Source organism: Athalia rosae, chromosome 2, assembly GCF_917208135.1.
Source record: "Athalia rosae chromosome 2, iyAthRosa1.1, whole genome shotgun sequence".
Taxonomy (NCBI): Eukaryota; Metazoa; Arthropoda; class Insecta; order Hymenoptera; family Athaliidae; genus Athalia; species Athalia rosae.
In genome coordinates, this window is record NC_064027.1 from 1,269,609 (window position 1) to 1,293,170 (window position 23,562).

The window sequence follows — 23,562 nt, forward strand, 5'->3', positions numbered from 1 at the left end:
GTGTAATAATTCGTATACTTCCACTGCCTCCTACTCGTTCTACAAGTTTTAATCTCGTATGTGATTCTATACGATAAATCATTTTAGACAATCGTTTCTACAGTCTTGATTTCTATCTCTCCTCTACAATGTACAAAATCCAATTATCGTTGATGTCACATTCTACTGGCTGCAATTGGCAGGATATAAATACCCGGAAATAAATTGATTAATTATCTTCGTTAATGGCCAAAGACAATAGTATATTGGAGATGCCAGAGCAGCATAATATAACGAAAAAATCGTCATGAAACTTTTCTAAAAATTTTGTGTTGTCAAAAAAATCGAGTTGCGCTGAGGGCGGATACGCTTTGCGCTCGAGTGTCTCGTAATCGGTCGATTCCCCACCCTTAAGTCAGGGCGTAATTGGTATTGTAAATCTCTGCGACAACGCGAACCCGTGGCTTGAAACACTTGTCATTCTCGGTGTGCGGCTCCTTGGTCTCAAATCTTCCTTCCGGATCGAATTGATGTTTTTATACAATATTTCAAACGAAATGCTCTCTCTAATTTCGTTATATGGATCAATAAATGACGGCCACGTGACGTCGTGGGGTGCGGCAAGGGTGCGGTGTCTGTTGCCCCTGTACGAAAGTAGAAAACGTCTTCAATAGATTTAGTAATTAGTGGTAAACGGTAGGTGCTAATTTCTCGACAAACTACAACAGAAAGAAACGCTCAAAGGATCGCGTTGAACTAAATGTCATGTCTGAGGGCAGATCCGAACTCAAACGTCTTATAATTGATTGCGAAATTCTGAATCACCTGAAACCAACTATACTTTCCCTCTTGAACCGTTTGAAAGAATCATCATAAATCGACTAATATCCGATATGTTTTCTTATTCTCTGTAATGGTCTCGCACACAACAGGGTGTATAAAAGACGAGCTCCATACAGAAATATGAACACATCGTTGCAATTTTTAAAACCAAATTCATAATGAAAATATATTTGTTCGTTCCTGAAAAGTAGAATGCGTCTTAAACATTATATAATCATTATTAGCATATCAACTCTTTCATTACTTTTCGCATTTTCGACATTTTGCCCGGAAATCCAGGATTTTATGTGAACTTCGCCAAAAGCTCAACAGCAATAAAAGTCAAACCATCGCGGCGAAAATAGTTCAATTCACCTGTTGGCATTGAAGGAAGTGATTAGTGTTTGCCGGTAATTGTCGGTAATTTGACCTCTGCGGAAAATCGCGTCTTACCCGTGACATATTTGACCTTTCCGACCGCGCTTTTGCGCGACCTCCTGTAGGGGTCTTCCACCTTGCGGGAAAACTTCTAACGAAACGGGCGTGTACGTTGGGTGCGTCTGCATGAACAGCTAGGGTAGGAATTTTTCTCTCTTTTTTTATTGACATCGGCCATCTTGATTTACACGGTGCGTAGGATTACTATTAGCGAGACTGACGTCTGTCGTACGTTTATTCATAAAAATTTGTAAACGATGACGTGCCTCTTAATTAATACAAACTTTATAACATATTGAATAATTTTCAATTATAAACTTATTGAGTATAAATGGAAATAATTGATACTGAAGGAAGTACCTAAAATCGGTCAATCGGCTAGGCGAGGGACTATTTTAAAATATCCACCGTATACGTTCTGCGGTTGGATGCGATGCGTCCCTATTCAACAAACCTGTTTCGTAGCTGTCGTGTTGTATTGTAGAAGTTGTAAGTTGTTTACGTGCCCAGCCCACTGGCGTTCAAACAGTTTTCACCGATTTATTATTTGTCAGTGCTGCAAATATCCTGTGCTATCCTGGTGTTATAACGTTTAGAGTTATAACCCAGGTTATATTTTATTGAATAACGCCAACTACATTTTATTGGTAAGTAAATTTTTACTGAACTTCAACTTTTGACATATGAAGGTGTACCTACCTGTCCACCGGAATCGAACATGAGTTTCATTCCCTAATTATTCTAACTGCTGTTTGCCCTCTGATTCAGAAATTGAAAAATTCCTCTCCTCGCAGTTTCACGAATTGATTACAATGTTCATTGTACATTGAATCATACCCACCTAGATATTTTGGTGTAATTTCGCGATATTGTTGCTTCCTGTGCCGCTTTGACTTTTGAATCTGCAAATTGCGAGACGCTTATTCAGATATTGAAGTCGAAAAATGAATAAGTAGTATAAGTATTGTAAAAAGTGATGTCGGAATGTTGATAGCTTTTGGATGAAATTACGTAAAACGGTCGTAAAATTACATGTCATTCAAAACCCATCAAGTGTCTGCACAGCTATGTGTTTTAAATTCGGTTTATTGAACTCTGATTGTGAGCCAGTTTAGGTTTAATTGTAATCAGGTCAGGTAATACTTCACTTTTTACGTCTTACTTTCATTCGTTGAAACGATAATTGAGAGTGGGGAACACAATAGCAGATAAAAAATGAGGAGAGTCCTGAGTAATAAGGATTCTCGCCAAGATTTTTAAACAATAAGATTACAACCAGTCACCGATGATAATCAATTAATCGAATAAACCAGTGTTCAAGACAATCGGCATGTCGACTGATCAGCGAAAATTGATTGATTCAATGAGATGATTTATCCGTGACGATCACCGTAAGGGTTTTCCGTGTGCAAGCTATAGATGCAGTTTTGTGTTTAGGGTAAATTTACCGTGATACTAAAAAAAGAAAAGGTGGGGTCAGATTCAGAATCCCTCCCAACGATCACTCCTATTCCCCTCAATTAATTTTTAACGACCATTACGCCGAATTAACCTTGTTTGTCATATTAAGTAGCCAGATTCGAAGGATTGGCTCATTGCCACACAAGACTGCAGACGCGTTGCATTCCCCTGACATTTTTTTTAAATTTTCGAATTGGATAATATCATTTTTCCATACATCGGAGTAGGTGCACCTAAATTGATCATCGTTCTTTACTTTTGATAAGAAAGTCTTTGAGCCACTACTCGTATTGTGACCTCATTTCCAGGGATTCTTACTTCGTGGTTTTTCCTCTACTTTCCTGTTGATTTTCTTATATTTAAATGTAAATTTTATTGCAACACATACGACATTATTGATCCCTGCTTCCCGTATACTCATACACAATGGTATACTTGTGTAGATTGTTGCATGTCGGAAGACCAAGAAAATTTTTCTTCATTTGTCCTCGTAATCAAGTTCCACTATAATATCACTATCGCAAGCGTTTTGGGTTATTAAGGGATAACGGACGTGATAAGATGAGGCCTCAAGTATGCAGTTGTGCTACAAATTATCATCTTACCTATAATAATCGACGAAGTCGTATCCCTTCGTTTTATAACATATAATGTAGCCTGACACCAAAACCAATTATTCTCCAATAAAAATGCCGTTAAAATATCACGATTTCTTTCACTCGTAGAATACAAACCACGCACACATACCTGGATTATTAACTTTGTTCATTCACTGTAATAATTTTCTTTATCTATGATATTGTATATTCTTCTACAGGTGAGGCATAATCACAACTTCATAATTAGATTATAATAATTACGCATTTTATGAATCCGTCCGCAATCGTATAACAAGAATCGTTGTGACAACTCGAAAATCGTTGGATAGTAGAGAGAAAAAAATCATTGCAGAGTACGAGCCCCCCTAGACATGGAGGGGTGAAAGAATAGAAGATGAAAAAAACCGCGCAGACCGTAGGGACGGGTGGTATCGAGTGCAATTGAAATCGTGGGGTGACGTATGAACTGTTTTTGTATTGAAATTATCGGTTTGCGGCACGTTGCGATCGGTCCCTAAATACGTCCTTTACGAGCATACAGTGTCGTTCGTGGGTTTTATTGATTCACAAAAAACTCACGCGTATACCTATAGGGACATCGGTGTATACCATGCGTTCGCGTCGTACACGCACCTATATCTGTGCCTAATCTAGATCCGACGACTAAAAATCGACAGCTAAGCACGATCCGAAGCGGGAGCCGGCGACGAAATATACCTACCCTCCTTTTCGATAAATATAAAGTTCGGATCTTTGATGACGAAATGCGATATACCTGCTGCGCGAAGACCTGCACTGTTCTAACATGGTTTCGATCGTGAAAATGGCTGAGCAAAGAGCGTTAACAGGTGAAAGTTGCGTCGAGCTCTTTGGAACTTTGTGTCGGACGAGAACGAACACTTAACACTTTCGTACGTTCGTACGGGCATTCGATTTTGCAACCTTGAAAATACAACGCATGCTTAATCGATAAAAATCAAAGGCAATCCGGAGATCGATAGTTTTCAAATTCATTTCGCAGTACACATACATTGATATTATACGAAACAAGTACACTGCGCCCGTATAATTCTGTATACCGTACAACTCGCAATAACGGGGTATCATATCTGGAGGTTTGATCCTACAATGTATTCCGATATTCATTATCTGTACACCGCTACCGGGTGGGGTTGTTGAAGCTATTTTCTTCTTTTTTTTTTTTGTTTCAATCTTTTTTTGTCGCTCGACAATTGCGAGTTCGTACTTTATAACATCAGGAAGGTGGGCGTGCCGCTTTTACCGCTGCCCTTCGTACAAGCACGTTGCGCTCGTGCCTGATGGCTTCCTATTACGTCGCTATACCGTACGTACACTATACCCATGTATACGTGTACGTATTATACGTCTACCAAGTATGCACCTACGTACAGCTACCTATATACCGATCCCGATCCTACATACAATGCGGGAGCAAAAGCTTGAGAGTGAAGCACGTCGCCGATGGCTGCAGGGATGAGAATGGAAAGCATAGTACGGATAGCGTTTGAAAGAGACGTACGGTAGATGAGGAACTACACGCTGCAAATCCAACGGTACATATCCTACCTACGTACTATAAGTACATCTATACAATCCCACGCGATACGCACGTATATTTACACGTTACAACGTAGACTGCAGTGGAGTATCGCGAGCGCGGTGTCTCGCAAGACGTGTTATACACGAACGATGGATATGCGACGTCTTTCCAGATAATGGAAGATGCGGAGGAAATTTTGAAAAATCGTAGAACAATTTCATGCCGTTGTTGCTCGTTATTTTCTGGTTTATTTATTTAGTTTTTCATCGAGGGTAAGAGCCAAAAGAACGTGGATCACAAAACGTGACGATGGTTATGGTTGATACGGCAAAAGTATATGACCTGAAGCCAGAAAAGTTAATAAGAAGGTGTTATGACGATGATAATGTAGTTCATCGTTTTCTTTGTTTTCCCTTGTTCTTATTCTTCGTGAGCTTTTTTCTACTCATACTCTGTACCGATGTTTGGTTTGCTCAGAGCGATGAATCCAAAAAACACACTCGGTTGTTTTTTGTAAATTCCCCGAGTTATTGCAGATACTACGTCGACAGCTGATAATACGAAACACAAAGAATACGAAAAATATGATTCGAATGAGGAACGCGAACAAACGATACCGCAGGTCACGCGCGACACGCAAACTGAACATTTGAAAAGCAAAACTCGCTATTTTTTTTGAAGGACTCGTTGATCGGATCGCTGATAAGATGTCTAGAACTGTTCGTACACTATATCGCATGCTGCAGATATATATACACCATAAAAATTGCACGATACCAGGTGCGATGTCCGTATGATGCACAAGAGAAAATCGAAAAATATATCACGTGACGAAAGATTGGACAACTAAAAAATTTCATCAGAAATAATTGGTTGAAATTCTTCCAAGGTTTTTACCTCGATCCGTAGGAATTTTATGTATAGTCACGCGGGGTAACGGGGGAAATAATTGAGGGATGACTGACGAGTGACTAACGTGAAGGAACCTCGTATTTATATACCAAGTTATTAATCGATTTCAGTTATTTTACGCTTGGTTGAAATCGGCTTTTCTGTTTCTGTGTAGGCAGGCAGACGCACTTAAGTGGCGTCGTCGTGACGTCGTACAGGAGGCGTCGCGGCGCCGTGCTTTTCTCTATGTATACCTATATCGACCAAACAACCCCCGCGAGCTGCAGACTCCGACTCTCCGCGTCTACCCATACCGCTCGATATTATTATACATACGCAACCACGGAAATAAAATATTCAAACTTCTGCCTTCAAGTTCAGTTTCAATTATTTATTTATTTATTCATTCATTGGAAGTTATTTTTAAGCCACTTCTTCGCCAAGTTCAAGTACGTAGTACGAGAGCTTTTAAAAACCTTGAGATTTGTGTTTTATTTGAGGAAAACTGCATATCATTGGATCTTATATTAATTTATTGCGATAAATGACGAACCATTACAAAAGTGTGGTGATTCATTTATTCCGACGACGCAAAATGCGAGCGGTGGCTTACCGTGTAAAAAAGAAGGTGAATAAATGAGAAGGTAGATTCGCAACGTGCGTTACGAGACTTATTCAATTATTGACGTTTCCGGTCACGCAGAGAATTGGATGATATTGTAGTCAGTCCAACTGCGAGTACCGTGCAGGTAAAATCAGTGATTTTCATTTTGCCACATCTCACTGAAAATGTAGCCGATCTTTTTCAATTTCTAACGAATATCCCTTGAATATTTCCTCGACGATACGAGAAACTGAGTTCGTACGCGCGCGTCACGAATTATTCATATCCTTTACTCCGATTAATGATGCAGTGTAAGATATAAATAAACCTACCGAATGCAACAGAAATTTTATCGACGTTTTATCGCGTCTCTGTCCATCCGACCACACTTCCTTCTACTCCACAGCAAGTATATTATATATTATATAGTTATGAGTATCCAAATCAACGCCACAAGCTGCAGACCACAAAAAATCCACTCATGGACTTTCGGACTTATTCGCGCTACCGGATACCGCTGGAAGAAGCCACTTAAAAAATAGTACAAATCTCATTTGGAAAATTTAATTTTACAATCGGGTGGCGGGTGGTCGAGAAATGTATCACCTTATTTTATAAACATCCCTCTACGCGAATTAGTGTTGAAAATCTGCAAACTTAGCGCCTCAAAAAATGGTACGTCATATCTATGACTCGAAAAAAGATCCGTACTTTCGTTCGAGGATTTCATTTGTAGATGCAATCAATATTCGGAAAATTCGTGCATAAAACGCGGGAGAAATATCGCAGATGAAGCGTTTTTTTCGACGGCATCCACGATTTACCTGAATTCTTAACGTTACGTCACCGACATGCCAGCGAACGAAGCGGAGGACGGACGACCTTTGTGGCTCCTGTTCTGCTCCGCGTTTTCACAACACAACCACGTCTACTCCCATAGGTGTTCGTACACTTTTACGGTACATGGATATCTGCACGTATCCGTATACACCATGTAGTTACTATACAACTACACCCGACTCCGAGCTTACGGGCGTTGAGATGAGGTAATACCCGTTATTGGTACGATGACGCTATCGTTTGTGGCAGACCAATCCTGACGTTGCTTTCCTCTTTTATTGTACGACGGATTACACTACCGGTGCAATTCGCGTGTGTGTATTAAAAATTTTGTAATTTTGAATGACTTTTCTATAATTTCTTCGCGCGCTTTTACGCTGTATACGATATAGTGTACGAACTTGCGAGCACGCGGGATTTGTATACCTACGTACGCGCATAGACGATCCTTATCATACGGGGTATATAGTAATTAAAAAGTGATTTCTACTCTAACACGTGTTTTCTTCCGTTCGTTTTACCGTTTTTCATAATCACCGGCGAGAAGTTAGTTGTATTTATTAAGTAATTTAATTCCAGTCTATCTACGGTAGTTGAGAGTTTTAACAGCTGCGGTAAATAATTTCGTAGGATTTAGCGTTTTCATGGAGTAACTGAGCTCCTTGTCCTCCGTTTCATTCAAGATAAAATTGCCCTCGAATGTTCCATTGCAGGATAGAGAACTGTTCATATACAATCTCGCGATTGTATTAAGTTTCCTCTCGGATACAATTATCGAACTCTACCATAAATTGAAACCCAGTATTTTAATCACGACATCAAATGTTTTGACTCTTTTTCAAGTTTTGATTCCACTCTCTTGTGGTTTGTCAGTCGATTATAGAGTTACTCGTTACGAAATATGAATATTGTAATACACGTTCCCAGGTTGTTCATGACCCGTACAACGTTACTCAGCGTTTCGACTTACATTTTTTCAGACTAAAAACACGACTGTGTGCAAATGCAACACAAATTTCTTGAAAGAAGTTCCAAAAAAAAAAAATTATTGATACGAAACTTCTATCGTAGACGCAAGTATACACCTAGTGTAGCTTACACGATAAGACCGCTTTGGTCTCTCCGGCTTAAACATCGCCACGACTTATGTACCAATTGCCCCTTGCCACTTGGCACTTGCAACTCATAAATTACTCACCGTCCACTTTGTTATTTCAATCTTTTCTGTACCTTGGGACCGTAAATTGTTTTTTTTTTTTTATTTTTAATTAAAATTTTCTTTTTAATATTATTATATTATCAGCCATTCGTAACTAACTCTCGTTGTTCAATAGCAAATAAAGTTTGAAGGCGTGGTCACCATGTGTGCGCTACTACCGAATCAGCGAACGAAAGTATGTCGATCTGCTACTATTCAGAATGAAATGTTTGGCAGATTTACGCTATTTTTAGCTTAGAAAATTTGATGAAATGGAGTCAAATTGGAAGTTTGTAAGTTGCTGAGGACTCCACTTTCTTAGCAGATTCTTTCGTTTCGCAGAACAGCGCGGGTGAAAAATGCCAGAGGAACCAAAATCCAGTGCCAGTACGGCAGAGGCTTCAGCTGCAGAAAATGGAACCAGGACCAGTTCACCCAGCAAAAGTCCTTCCAATAAGGGAAAAACTGTGCTGGCAAGGATAACTCTACTTGATGGCACTTTTAAGGACTTTCCAATTGAGGTGGCGATCTTTTTTGTCTATTTTCTAGATTTGTTTTAAACGATGAGTAATATTAAAAATTTTCAACATCGCAGAGAAAAGCCCGGGGTCAGGAGCTCCTTGACAAAATATGCCAAAGTATGAATCTCTTGGAAAAGGATTACTTTGGACTTATATATGCCGATAGGCACGACCCGAGAAACTGGCTTGATCTCGACAAGAGAATCGGAAAGTTCATCAAAAGTATGCGTTTCTTCAAGTACATTACTTCGGTCCTCTTGAAATCCTTGATGGGATTTGGTCTGAAACTAAATTCGATTTCAGATGAGCCCTGGAAGTTCAATTTCGAAGTGAAATTCTACCCTCCAGACCCAGCGCAGCTCCAAGAAGACATCACAAGATATCAACTATGTCTGCAAATAAGAAATGATATAGTTACTGGTCGTCTCCCGTGTTCATTCGTCACTCACGCACTGCTAGGCTCCTATTTAGTGCAATCTGAAGTTGGAGACTACGACCCGGAAGAACACAAGAGAACATATTTGAACGAATTCAAATTTGCTCCCAATCAAACACCTGAACTAGTGGAAAAAGTCATGGACCTTCACAAGACACACAAGTGAGTTGGATCTTAAATTTTTCGTTGAGAGCTGTTTTGACTTTGCTTTAATATTAAAAATGTTTTCACAGATCTTACTAATTATACTCGAATTTCTCCGAGCAAATTTCAAATGATAATGTTTCAGAGGGCAGACTCCAGCTGAAGCCGAGCTTCATTATCTCGAAAATGCAAAAAAATTAGCGATGTATGGTGTAGATCTTCATCCAGCCAAGGATTCAGAAGGCGTCGACATCATGTTAGGCGTATGCTCATCTGGCCTACTTGTTTACCGGGATCGACTGAGAATAAACAGATTTGCCTGGCCAAAAATACTAAAAATATCCTATAAGAGGCACAACTTCTACATCAAAATCCGACCAGGAGAATTTGAGCAATTCGAATCAACGATTGGTTTCAAATTAGCCAATCATCGAGCTGCTAAAAAGTTGTGGAAAGTCTGCGTGGAACATCACACTTTCTTCAGGTAAATAAATTTTCATCAAATGCGTTCGTCGAATCTTATTTCTTATATTCACAAGCGTTTTATTTTTTAGGCTGATGAGTCCCGAACCAACACAGAAAATTGGATTATTTCCCCGTCTTGGATCCCGTTTCCGTTATTCAGGGAGAACACATTATGAGACGAAGAAAACTCCCATCGAAAGACAGCCTCCGCAATTTGAGAGGTCTCTGAGTGGTCGAAGGCTTACATCTCGCAGCATGGATGGTGAGAATTCTAATAGTAGATGAAGTCGAAAAGCACTTCAGCTTTTTTCTCATCTTGTTACTTTACTAATATGTGAGGATTCGCGTTCAGCTTTGGGAGGGCCAAGGCCTGTCGAGACTTATGGATCAGAGCCTAGCAAAAGGCACACTATGATGAGCTACGAACCTGAAATGATCCCTGATATGGAATATATCGAACAACGGCCGAGTCCCATCAAGAAAAAGAAAGAAAAGGTAAGGATCCTCTGAAATGCGTTAATAGATTTATCTCATTAACCAAGAGTTAACATTAGATTGTAGGAATGTGATCGTAGAGAACACGTTGTTCGATGATATGAAAAATAATTCACATAAGTTTTGTACTGTTGCAACAACAAATGCAAGATTCGGCAGGTTCGCGGACGAATGTGGCGTAAAAGTGATGTTTGGTGTTAAAGGACTCATTACGAATGTTTTGTTTTTTCGGTTTTAACTGTGTGCTTTATTGGTTTGGATTAGGAATGGAACCCGTAAATAATATCGGCTTCAAATGAATATCATAAGAATGTAGCGCAATGGATATTACGTACTTTGATTAACATTCATTTATTTTCAAAAGACGAAACTTTTGATATTCAAGTTGCTTATCGAACATCAATATCTGTTTACTGTAGAATACATTCAACGAACTAATCATTTGAATTGATCTTTACCCGGTAACTGCGTGATGGAGAAACAGCTGCCTGGAAAGTCAAAACAAATACAAAGTTATAAATATCTCCAAATAAACTTCTACCTGCGCGCGTTTAGTATTATACCGTTGAGTATTTTTCTTAATATTGATGAGCATGGTTGAAACGAAGAGAGATAAAGGCATTAACATTGCATGCCACATCATTTGGCTCATCGCATCATTCATAACAATGAATTAAAATAATACGTAACGTCCATTGGTTGTTGGTATGCTCAATTATTCCGTCCATGCCCAGGAACTACACGTCATAGCAACCGATCATTTCATGCTTCCTCATGTACACATATCTCGCCCGAGACACTCTTGATATTTACTGAAAGATGAAAATTGATGAAAAAACTTATAGTTCTGTCATAGATTTCTCGACCTTTATGAAAATCTTACAATAATTTATAGCTTAGAACAGCTACTATCGATGTTAGGGAATTTATTGACAGCACTAGAATGCTTGATTTTAGGGAAAGAACTCAAGTATGCCAGATGCACTTTAGCACAAAACATTTTGCATGAGACATTTCTCTGTGAAGTTGGCACAATTTTTAGTCATTCATGTTAGAAAAGCAAACCAACACTTCATGTTGATAAATAATGAATTAGTCATCGACTTCACCCGTGTTTAGGCTGAGTTGGGATGACTTACAATTAGAGGGCTTTATGAACTTGTTTTAATTTTACGTATATCTCATTATTTCTCCAGAAAGAGTGGAACTTTTGTTCACAGAAGCAAATATAGTATATTTCAGTACAATATGACCATGCATGACTACATGCACTTGAACAAACGTCGAAAGATATTTTAAAAGAAAAAGACAGCCCGTTGTACAAAGTATTCATAAATGCGATTAAACATTTAGAATACAATTTTTTTTCAATTGCTATTGATATTATCTTTAGCGATTATTTATTCACTATATAAACGTAGGCTGCGTATTTACCTACCACCGTTCTCACTGCGTTAAGAAAAATATCATTCAGTTCATCTATTTTCTATAACAAAAATCCGACAATCATTTTAAAAAAGTCCTACAGATTTTGGGGCAGGTTTTCTCCAGTGTTTTCTTCGGTAATGAAACAGCCGATCAAATCTACCATTGGAGTTATGAATCGAGTTTAATTCTGAATTAAGAAAAGTAGAATGAAATAAATCTGCCCTATCTCTAGAACTTTAGTCACGATTAATAACTGACACGTAACTAACACCAATAGCTGACACGAAAAACAAGTGCTGGAACCACTTCAGCCAGCAGTAACAGCAGCCTTGAAGGAGAATACGACGCTGAAGGTGGAAAAAAGGTATAGAAATCCGCAATCGCCTCATCACTGCACTGGCTCGTTCTACATATTTGTATATCTACTGTATACATATCCTGGACGTGCTTATGTGTGATTATTTGGTGTCTGTCAATTTTGATTGCATGCTCTTAATTTTTCTTCTTACAGCCGTAGCCAGTTTTCATTGCAAAGCTATATTTATGTTTATTATCTGATCTATACCTTGTATTTTGTGTCAACCAAGTACACTATCAGCATAAAACTTTTGGGCACACGCTGTGTGCATCACACGCAGCTGCAATAACGGGGGTATAAAAATTGACCCCATATGTATATGTATATTACAGGATTTGGTTTAAACTATTTTTGGTGGTAACTGGAGCACGTGATATGCCGAAAAAATTTGTAGAGTGGTACAAAGCTTAAAGTGTAACTAGAACAGCTTATTGCATGATGTCTTCTGTGATTGTGTCGCTCTAATTGTAGAAACCAGTTGGGGGTATCGCAGTCCTTCCTCCTGGTGGATTGTCAAAGAAGAAGAAGGACAAACAGAATGAAAATGAGAAAGAGAACCACAACGACCTGAATAACTCTGACTTAATAAACGAAAGTGCTCTGCTTGACACTAGCGATGAAAAGTCACCGAGTAAAAAGGATTCTAAAAAGAAAGACAAGGAAACACCGGAGAAGCGTGATAAAGAAAAGAAAGAAAAGATCAAGGTAAGTTCATGAACGAGTAACGTGCATAAAAACTATTAGGTAGACGTTATTACGTTAGAACCAGGTAGGAGATCTACTGATTCAAAGCTACAGTTGAGTTCACCGGACTTGTCGATTATTAAACAAGATTTTAATCGCGTGGAAAACTTTACGTCAATACGCGGTAACGATATTTAAGAGAAGTGGTAAAGTAATCGATATCATTTATGTTCTCAGTATCCTGCATGCAGTTTCGTTCATTTTACCGAGTTAAATAAATAAAACCCGCAACAAATAGCTTTCATTTTGATTATTTTTATTTGTGTAATGTTCATTAGCGTTTGTATTGGCGTTAAGTCGTCGTGGCAATGTATAAATTAGGTATTAATGAACAAACTAGCCTTGCTAATTGTACGTATTATTCTCACATTCGTGTCAATCATCATTACATACAAAATCAAAACCATGTTAATGCAATGTGTAGTGAGTATAGTATTTTGTATCGCATGTTTTTATTTATTATCAAAGAGTCCCGTTGGGGGTTTCCTGTTTGGCAAGAAGGACAAAGATCAAAAGCAAAAAAAAGAAAAGAAAGGCAAAGATCTTAACGAGCTCAACGACAAAAATGAAGGACCTAATAAGACGGATAACAAAGACGACAGAGCTACCTCACCTGGATCGCCACAACTTCCAGGCTACACAAAACCTTACGATTATGTTGAAGATGGAGCTTCACCAACAAGAAAGAATTTCACTACTCATGGATTTTCTTACGAAGACAAACCTGCCTCTCCGGTTCCATCGGATCAGCAATCGCCTTCTGGAGCTGGACGAAGGGCTACAGGATTAGCATTTAACTACGCTCCTGGTGAAGAGAAAAAAGTTGCTGAAACAGCTGAAAAACGCAAGACGAAAGAAGCTGAAGCTGCCAAAGTACCAACAGGTCTACGAACTCCTGGACTAAACTATGTTGAATCAGCTGGACTGAAAGAGCAACAAAAAGCTGCAGCTCTGCCACCTGAAGACGGAAGACAAGCATCGACAGATTTTATCTCCGGGGAGCTGCAGAATCAGAAAGCTGCTGCTCAACCTGGCCTTATAATTCCCAGCTCAGTCGAAAGCAAACCTGACTATCGTATACTTCCTTTACCAGATGGTTCCAAGATAATCGGTGGCATAATTTATAATAAAGATGGCAGGCCCTTAGACCAAGGCACTCTAGGCCCGGAAGGTAGTAAAATCGTTGACGGTAAAGTTCTTGGCAAAGATGGAAATCTAATCAAGAAATCTGAATTTGGTCCCCAAGGCACCCACGTTGCAAATGGTATAGTCACAGGAAAAGACGGCAAGCCTTTGTACCAAGAATCTTTGGGTATTAATGGTGATTCTGTAAGAAACGGCATTATATACGGACAGAATGGAGAGCCAGTCAGTGACCGGTCTCTGGGTCCAGCTTTTACCTTGGTTAAAGATGGTCGGGTTGTTTCTAAAAATGGCAAACCTCTCGGGTATGAGACACTGGGTAATGATGGACCATATATTAAAGACGGACTTATATTCAGTCCGGATGGAAAACCGCTAACTCAAGGATCTTTTGGCACCGATCGTGACTATATTGTATCTGGTACGGTGTATGGCAAAGATGGAAGGCCCTTGAATCGTCTCGCTCTGCTCCCTGATGCAACTTTCATTTCTAACGGACTCATTCATGGTCGCGATGGAAAGCCACTTAACGCAGGCCAACTAGGTCCTGAGGGCAATTACATTCAAGATGGTAAGGTCTATTCCAAAGATGCTAGACCTGTTAAAAGTGAATCCTTCAACTCAGACGGATCGTCGATAAAGGATGGTATTATATACGGGAAAGACGGAAAACCGCTCAGCCAAGGATCACTTCTCCCGAATGGTGCTCATTTGAAGGATGGTAAAGTTGTCGGTAGAGACGGTAAGGCGGTTAAACATGCATTTTATAAGCCCGATGGCAGTTTTGTCAAAGACGGTGTGATTTATGGACGCGATGGCCGGCCGCTTAGTCAAATTCCGTTGATTGCTGCTGGATCTTCAGTCAAAGAAGGATTGATTACTAACAAAGATGGAGGTCTTTTGAACCAGACCCTGTTCAAACCGGATAACGTCACCATCAAAGACGGGATTGTGTACAATGACGAAGGAAAAGTGTTAGCCGAAGGCTTTCTTGGACCTGACGGTATTATAATCAAAGATGGAATTATCCTTGCAAAAGATGGAAAACCGGTTAAAAATGAATCTTTTGCACCAAACGGAAGCTACATAAAAAAGGGTATCATTTGTGCCAAGAATGGTAAGCCTTTGAACCAAGATTCTCTTATCCCTGAAGGTACGAGCATAAGAGATGGCTTGCTGTATAACAAGGATGGCAAATTAGTGAAATCTGGATTTTTCAAACCTGATGGAAGTCATATTCGCGATGGTCGCATCTACGGAAAAGATGGAAGACCATTAAACCTCAGTTCGCCACTTCCCGATGACAGTTTCATCGCAAATGGAGTAATCTTTGATTCTTCTGGAAAACCTCTTGATAAAGAAACCTTTGGCTCAGACGGTTCTTACGTTTCTTCGGGTTTAATTCATGGAAAGGATGGCAAAATTGTTGCTGAAGGTGTGTTTGGTCCTGGTGGTAATAAGGTAAAAAATGGTCTAGTAGTTAACAGAGATGGCACTCCGGTTACTCAAGATGATCTGGGACCAGACCGTCTGGCTATCAAAGATGGAAAAATTGTGGATGCAGCTGGAAATGGCAAGAATCAAGGCTCTCTTGTGCCCGATGGATGCTATATACAAAACGGCATTGTATACGATAAAAGTGATAAACCTCTGAAAGAAGGTGCTTTCAAGTGTGATGGCACCTATATTCGTGATGGTTTGATCCACGGTTGGGGAGGTCAACTTTTAAATTCTGGTACCGAACTTCCACCAGGTAGCTATGTACATGAGGGCAGATTGTATGGCAAAGATGGTAAGCCATTAAACCACAGTACGTTTGGATCAGAAGGATGTTACATTGAGAATGGATTCATTTATGCAAGCAATAAGAAGCCCCTTAGTCGTGGAACATTTGGAAGTGATGGTGCTTCAATACAGAATGGTTTAATTTATGACGCAGAGGGAAAACCCTTGAACAAAAAGCAGTCAATTATCACCGTCTCACTGGTGCGTTATGGTTTGGTATGCAATAAGGATGGCAAACCCTTGGAATCTGGAGCATTCGATCTTGAAGGTAGTTTTGTAAAGCATGGAAAAATTTATGACCAGAATGGACAGCCACTCAATCAAAATGTCTATGGCTCTGATGGCAGCTACATCAAGGATGGCTTGATTTTCGGAAAGAATGGCAAACCACTAGAAAAAGGCCCACTCAATGCAGAGACGAGTTTCATAAAGAGTGGCAGAGTATATTCCGCTAATGGCCAACCACTCACACAGGAAGCATTCGGACCGGAAGGTCTGAAAATTGTTAACGGAGTTGTCGTTGATGAATCTGGAAGCCCGGTGAAAGATGTGAAATTTGATGCAGAGGGCAATCTGGTCAAAAATGGCCTCATTTATGCGCCAACTGGAAAGCCACTGGATAAAAAATACACAGTTATCTCTATTACACTGGTCCGCAAAGGTTTTGTTTGTGATAAAGATGGGAAACCTGTTTTACAGGCACCATTTGGAACAGATGGAAGCTTCATCAGAGATGGCAAGATTTTTGATAAAAGTGGTAAGCCATTGAATCAAGAAATCTTTGGAAACGATGGTGGGTTTATCAGAGATGGGTTGATTTATTCCACGAATGGACAAGTCATGGATCAAGATCCGATTTCTGACGAAACATCTTATATCGAGGATGGAAAAATCTTCGGATCAAACGGGCTGCTATTGAACCAAGAAAAATATGGACCAGAAGGGTACAAAGTGCTGGATGGTATTGTGGTAGACAAGAACTTGCTTCCGTTAAAGCAGGGAACATTTGGATCAGATGCAGCTATTAAAGACGGCAAAGTATATGGCAGCGATGGAAAGCCTTTGTTCAAGAAATTCACTGTCATAACAATCACTGTTGTTAAGCGTGGTTTGGTTTGCGACAAAAATGGCAGACCATTAATTCATGGACCCTTCGGTACGGATGGTAGTCATGTTAAAGATGGTAAAATTTACGATAAGTCTGGAAAACCTTTGAGCCAGTCTTCCTTTGGAAGTGATGGCAGCTACATTAAGAATGGAGTCATTTGTTCCAAGGATGGAAAACCCTTAGACCAAGACGTTGGCACTCATGAGGACCAAAATACGTATATTGATAATGGTAAAATCTACGAAATCAGTGGCAAAGCGCTAACTACGGATTCATACGGTCCTTACAACTTCAAAGTAGTGCAAGGTGTCATTTACGGCCAAGATAACAAGCCCCTCGCATCTGGAACATTTGATAACGAAGGCAACACGATACAAGGTGGAAAAATCTATGCTAATGATGGCAAGCCACTGACCAAGGAGTCGAGAATTGTCACAATTACATTTGTCAAACGTGGTCTTGTCTGTGACAAAAGTGGAAACGTTTTAAAAAAAGGTTCCTTTGATTGTGATGGAAATGTTGTTAAAGATGGCAGAGTTTATGGAGCAGATGGCAAACTCCTGACAGCTCGATATTATGGACCTGATAGCATTATCATAAAAGAAGGCATAATTTGCAATGAAAATGGAAAGCCGGTCAACAATCGAGAAACTGGCCCTGAGGGCAGCTATGTACGTGATGGAATAGTTTATGCGAAAAATGGAAAACCGCTTACACAAAATCCATTTGGCCCAGAAGGATGCAAGGTCGTTGCTGGAGTAATATATGGTAAAAATGGTAAACCCCTCGATGGCACTGAATTTGTTAGTGATGGCAGCTATGTCAAAGATGGTTTGATTCACTCCAGTGATGGCAAACTTGACAACAAGGATGATTTGACATTCATATTCAAAACTGTACTAGTCACAGTTGAACCAAGTGCTGAACCCCGAGATGATATTACAAATATAGTAGGTGCAATCAATCAAGGTTTCTATGATGATCCGAGGTATAAAAAATTCAGTGGACTGAGCTCGTTTGGTAAAGATGCTAAGAACTATCCTGTATCCAGTGGAGCCTACGAAAGTGGCTCCGGAGATGACAGCGATGATGATCTCGATCAGTATGGCGAAGGAAAAGGTGACATTATCAAGGAACTACGAGGTGCTGCTAAAATTAATATACCTGCTTTGAAGAAGGCGTCGATTCCCACCACTCCAACGATAGTAAAGACTACGACTAAACAGTCGGCTGTGAAAGATCACGAAGGAGTCACCCAGAATATCGAAGAAAAAATAGAAGATCTTACTCCTGGAGGTACTGGCCAAGTTACCGTATCCACACACGTCAATAAGGTGACAGATTTTTCTTTCCCCTCTCACAATCAAATATCTAGACTCCACTAGAAAAAAAGCAGAATATTTTTGTCTTGCCCACAATTTTTTTTTTTCTTTCTTGACTAAAATGTAGCAATGGCAGAAGAAGGGTTTATAATTCTCTTCTAAAATGTGTGGCATGAGGTAGTTTATAGGATAATTATTTGCAAGAAATAGATGTTATGTAAATTCAACTGTTTCAAACCTCCGGCGCAAGCTTTTCAAAGAAGGTTCTCTGCAAGCTGATTACCAGTTGGTAAAGAGAAAATTTTTTACAATATCAAAAAGCTGTTATTAAAATATTTTTACAGATTTTTTTTACCTAGCTTTCTTCATATAAATTCTATTGCAACATTAGCCTGCAGCATGTGCTTTTGTGTTGTTAATCGTGTGTCGAGTCTATTTATTTTTAAAATTCAATCAATCATCAGTAAGAAAGATGAATATTATTTTGTGGAATTTATCTGATTTTGAAAACAAATTTAGTGTATTATCATTGGATAGATTGTATGCGCTCGAGAGTTTTAGTAACATAGTAGTTGTACTCAGGCCGAAGCTGCAGATGATGGTAGAACACCCTACATGACCGCGACAGCTGTTACCACTCGAACAGCTACGATGCACGAGGATTTAGAAAAGAATCAAAAGACAAGTCAGGTACGTTTTCATGTCATAATAATTAATTGTTCATAAATTTAAACGTAAACATCTAAGAGTCCCAGCAAAATGCAGACTCAACTTCTAATTGCAAGTGTTGTGCAAAATTAATAGTTTTCTGTTTTATTGGATTCTAATCAGAATGGATTCCAAGTTTTGATTTTACCCCTACAGCTATTATTCTTTTGTTTTTTTAGTAGCTTATTACTTCTATTTCTAAAAATTAGGTGGAAGAAAAGACAGTAGCACACACAACTGCCACTAGTGCAACGTGGCAAGAGCAACGTGTTGTTACTCAAGAAGTCAGAACTACCAGTCACGTTCTTTCAGGAGAACAGGTAATGCATCAGATTCATTATTCTTTTTTGTCTTGATTTTGCAATATTTGATTAGGCATGTGCATCTGTTGTGCTAAACGACAGTTAATGCTACACGCATTACTATAGCCATTTTATTATTTCACAAATTACTCAAAGCTCAAATGTCACGTTAATAAAATGATGCCTAAATGAATACTGACACTAGTTTTGTAATTCATGCATACAATGTGTTTTGATCATTTGAAGATAAAAGCAGTTACTCCAGTAATCATCAGTATCAGGCAATAATGTAATGCTCATTGCTCATAAGATTCGCTAATTAAAATTATCCCAAGATCATACTACCGTTTATTTTGTTCGTTGATCGTTCAGTTAATGATAACAACGTAAATGTTATTCAACTTCCAAATCGTTTTGTGATAATTATTTCTGTTCATTTGTAATTAATTTTGATGGCTTGGCTAACATTGCATGGCATAGCTGGGCTCACGTCGCCATAGTACCTCCAGCTCGAGCAGTGGTGATTCTGGTACCCCCATTGATCTTGAAGATGATCAACAAGCGATCTACAATCAATATTATCAGGTAATCCAAATCACAATCAGACATAGTAAAACACAGATTGCCAGTTGTCATTATAAGTATTTTTTGTACATACTGAGTTAGCATGTCTTGCAGTATTCAATGTTTTTGAATTTACAGCGCTGAAATTGATATAGTAATCTTTAGAGTGATTTTTTCAATCGTTATCTCAATACAAACAAAATTTATTTGACTTTACTTTCTCATCTCAATGATCACATATTTCAAAGATGTGACATAATAATTGAATTGATCCAGCAAGTAAGTATCCGGATGATGTTATCATGTTTCTTTCGACTTCACTATATTCGTACGGGCATGATGTTTGCAAGAAAAAAATTTTTTACCTTTCAATGACTAAACTGGTACACTTCCTACAAGATATGCGCTGTGCGAAAAAATGTTCGTATGGTGTAACCCCATGCTTATACAGGTATACGTGGCAATGAATATAAGAACATTGGAATTAGTGAGGTAAAGTTTATCTAATTTTTGTCTGGCTTTTCATTTCAACCTGTAGCACAAAGAAATTCTATTATTCATCGACATGTTGTGTTATTATCTACAAAAAAAGGAATGTTCCAAATTTGGTTTCAAAATTTACAGGGAGACCAAGCTGGCATCGTGGCAACAGAAACACATGTTTATACAGGAGAACCTGACAGCAACGTCACTACAACTACAACGGTACCATTGGTTGCAACTGAGACGAGAAAGGTAGCTTTGGAAAGTGAAGATGGCAACTATAGCGCAACTGGTGAAATTGTCAGCTCCCAAACGATATCTAGCAAAACTCGCACCGTCGAAACAATTACGGTCAGTGGAAATGATTGACAAATGTATGGGTGATGCAAAGACCCACTATGTTGTAATAGCGGATCATAATGTTAAATTTATTCAATAGTACAAGACGGAACGAGATGGAGTTGTGGAAACTCGGGTCGAACAGAAAATTACCATCCAGTCAGATGGCGATCCAATAGATCATGACAAAGCTTTGGCAGAAGCTATTCAGGAAGCTACGGACATGAATCCTGATATGACAGTTGAGAAAATTGAAATTCAACAACAGACTGCGCAGTAACCCGTTGGAGTAAACACTAGACATAACTGTAGGGCACCCTGACCATACCATACTGTTTAGATCTTATTATATTTTAGGTACCATGTTGAAGAAATAATGTTACTTATTTAAAAAATATTAGAGTAACTTTGAAAATTTGAATGTTTATCGAGACACACTGGAACCCGATTTCCATAAACGGTTTTTCGGATAGCGACCGAGCAGCTACTAGTCTACGACTTTATGCCATGCAGCCTTGCATTAAAAATTTATGAAATCGAGGTTGTAATGGACTCTATCTATCCATGAATACGATCATTCTCAAATATCGATTGAGAACTTACAAAGACAAAATCTGAATACTATGACCTGAGAAGAATTTCAAGCCTTTATTAAGTTCAATACTATATGTACAACTAACTATATTTAATATAGTTCAACGACGAACATAAAATGTTATTACAAAATATATCTATGCTGATGGTTTTGCGCTTGGTCACACTATTGAATTTAATCTTTATTGGGACATCGTTCACGCTGAAGTCTTTAAAATAATATTCTACCAGATATCAATATACCTGTAATTACTCTGACCATACTCGAGAGGTTGAATGCGCGAGTCTAATATTTGCTGATATAAATACGTGATAAGAAGTCTGGGCAAAGGGTACTCTACAGTTTTCGCTAAGGTAATCAAAATATAAGGCTGAACAAACGAAAATAATAAATCGTACAATATGCGAATGACATTTTTTTGTTGTGTCTTCCAATCAAAAAAACACTCCGCATGGTCCATCTAACAATTTATTGTATTCGTTTGAGTGGCTCAATACACTCGCTGAATATTTCAAATTGGAAAATTATTAAAGCTTGGATTAAATTTAAAACCTAGTAGCGGCGGTGAAGTCGCTTATCAGTAATTCAAAATATTAATATATTATTGCTTTTTACCGAGCCTTACTTTAGATTCACTCAATGGTATCTGATTGTGAGCAACGATATTCATGGGTTATCGCTGCGAATTATTTTTTTACTCTGTTCTTTGAATGAATTTTTGTACATTGATTTTGAAAATAATATTATTTGTAGGATTCATAACGTGAATGTATACATCTATAATAGTTATTACATTAACAGTCTTACGGAGTCTTGTAAATGAATTAAACAGACCCAACAAACAAAGGCAAACCATTAGGGCGCAGAACTGAAGTCGGGTCTTTAATAAACACTCGTATTAAAGTATACAATACACTTCCAAAGAATAATTTGCTACATGCATTTTCAATATAATATTGTAATGACTTCATATTATCCATTTTAATATCATGAATAATTCAAAGTAGTTTCACATCACCCATATGGAAGTGTTTTGGGTATCATTCTGCATCGCAATTGAGTAATCATTTTGATTTTTCATCCAACTCAAAACAAGACTTCCGCGGTTTATGGTTATTTTCACATATACACGGATAGTACATGAAATGAATGAAAAATGCTATAAAGTGAGAGGTTTTCTGGATACAAAATATTAATATATAGATATATAAATATATATAAATATATATATATATAGTATATACAAAATACCTATGTATAAGTGGCTTAAATCTTCAAAATCATCACGTTTTATTATACCATTAGTACAACAGTGGAAATAATGATCCATCAGTTGAATAAGATAACGTGATGAGATTCTAATGCTTTCTTGCTTTCTCTAATAGCATCCAACATGAAACGTGTAAATTTTGTTGATCTAAGTGCAACAATAGTTGATAGTTATTATAATAGATTAATAAATTATACATAATTCACATACCGATAGCATTGAATATGCATTGGTCAGCGTATATGTCTAAACTTATCTGTAGTTTGTGTAGCGGTATCAGAATTACAATTTACAATTTCGTATTTAACATTATTTAAGCAACTAATATACTAAGTTCATTTTTTTTATTTTTTTTTTTTTTTTATAAATACAGTTTATATCACATAGCTGCGCATAGATTTGTATTATCATCATATTATTACCTGTCAATTTTCAGCTGCTTATTTATGAAAAAAACGTAACTATGAGCCAAGTAGATTATTCATCATTCTGATCGGACTATCAATTCTATATGAACTACTTCGCAGTACAGTCGGAATGATTTTAAAGTCCCGTCCACATCAGCGAAAATAATGATTTCTTACAATTATCACTATATACTTCCAGTTAGGATCCGAATTTCAATTTGTGTCGAGGTTTAATAATAGCATTGCTTATCCAAAATCTCTGTGCGTTATATTTGAATTACCTTACATACAATTGGTCGGTATACGACAGTTCATGTAATTAACACTTGTAAATGATTTTGAAGGTATGGTTCCCATGAGTTTTTCAACAAACGGTATTATTTCATTTGCTCTTGAACCGAGAAGAAGATTGCTATTTCCTGGGGCGAAAAAATTATTGAGAGAGTTCGGTTGATTGAATTTATTTTCAATTCGTCTATACTTATTTTATCGATGTCATTTATGCACTAAAACGATAGATTTCTTTCCTCGGGGTACAGGAGCACTAAAAAT

General features: G+C 38.2%; 1 protein-coding gene and 1 long non-coding RNA gene across 5 annotated transcripts; one reads left to right on the forward strand and one right to left on the reverse strand.

Annotated features, from left to right (window-relative positions):
- The first annotated feature begins 1,422 nt into the window (after positions 1 to 1,422).
- On the forward strand, positions 1,423 to 22,983 carry LOC105691466. Of its 4 annotated transcripts, XM_020855524.2 has the most exons (15): positions 1,424 to 1,886; positions 8,736 to 8,914; positions 8,989 to 9,136; positions 9,218 to 9,512; positions 9,640 to 9,978; positions 10,049 to 10,221; positions 10,312 to 10,454; positions 12,160 to 12,246; positions 12,712 to 12,945; positions 13,453 to 18,354; positions 18,925 to 19,032; positions 19,260 to 19,370; positions 19,833 to 19,937; positions 20,541 to 20,750; positions 20,839 to 22,983. In XM_020855524.2, exons 2-15 carry the CDS (start codon positions 8,753 to 8,755, stop codon positions 21,016 to 21,018), a joined length of 7,197 nt encoding a protein of 2,398 aa, XP_020711183.2. In that variant the 5' UTR covers positions 1,424 to 1,886; positions 8,736 to 8,752; the 3' UTR covers positions 21,019 to 22,983. The 4 variants fall into 4 exon arrangements, with proteins under 4 accessions (XP_020711187.2, XP_020711183.2, XP_020711186.2 ...); XM_020855527.2 differs by lacking the exon at positions 19,833 to 19,937; XM_012409938.3 differs by lacking the exon at positions 12,160 to 12,246 and having other exon boundaries at positions 1,425 to 1,886.
- Positions 10,808 to 12,031, reverse strand: LOC125499825. Its single transcript, XR_007276825.1, has 3 exons — positions 11,893 to 12,031; positions 11,018 to 11,266; positions 10,808 to 10,942 (listed from the first exon to the last, which is right to left on the reverse strand). It is a non-coding gene; the product is annotated as an uncharacterized LOC125499825 (long non-coding RNA).
- Positions 22,984 to 23,562: the final 579 nt, after the last annotated feature.

Coding starts and splice junctions, on each gene's coding strand:
- LOC105691466 (XM_020855524.2), top strand. CDS start 8,753: ATGCCAGAGGAACCAAAATCCAGTGCCAGTACGGCAGAGGCTTCAGCT. Junction 10,222..10,311: donor TACATCTCGCAGCATGGATG/GTGAGAATTCTA, acceptor ATTCGCGTTCAG/CTTTGGGAGGGCCAAGGCCT. Junction 20,751..20,838: donor GCACCGTCGAAACAATTACG/GTCAGTGGAAAT, acceptor TTTATTCAATAG/TACAAGACGGAACGAGATGG.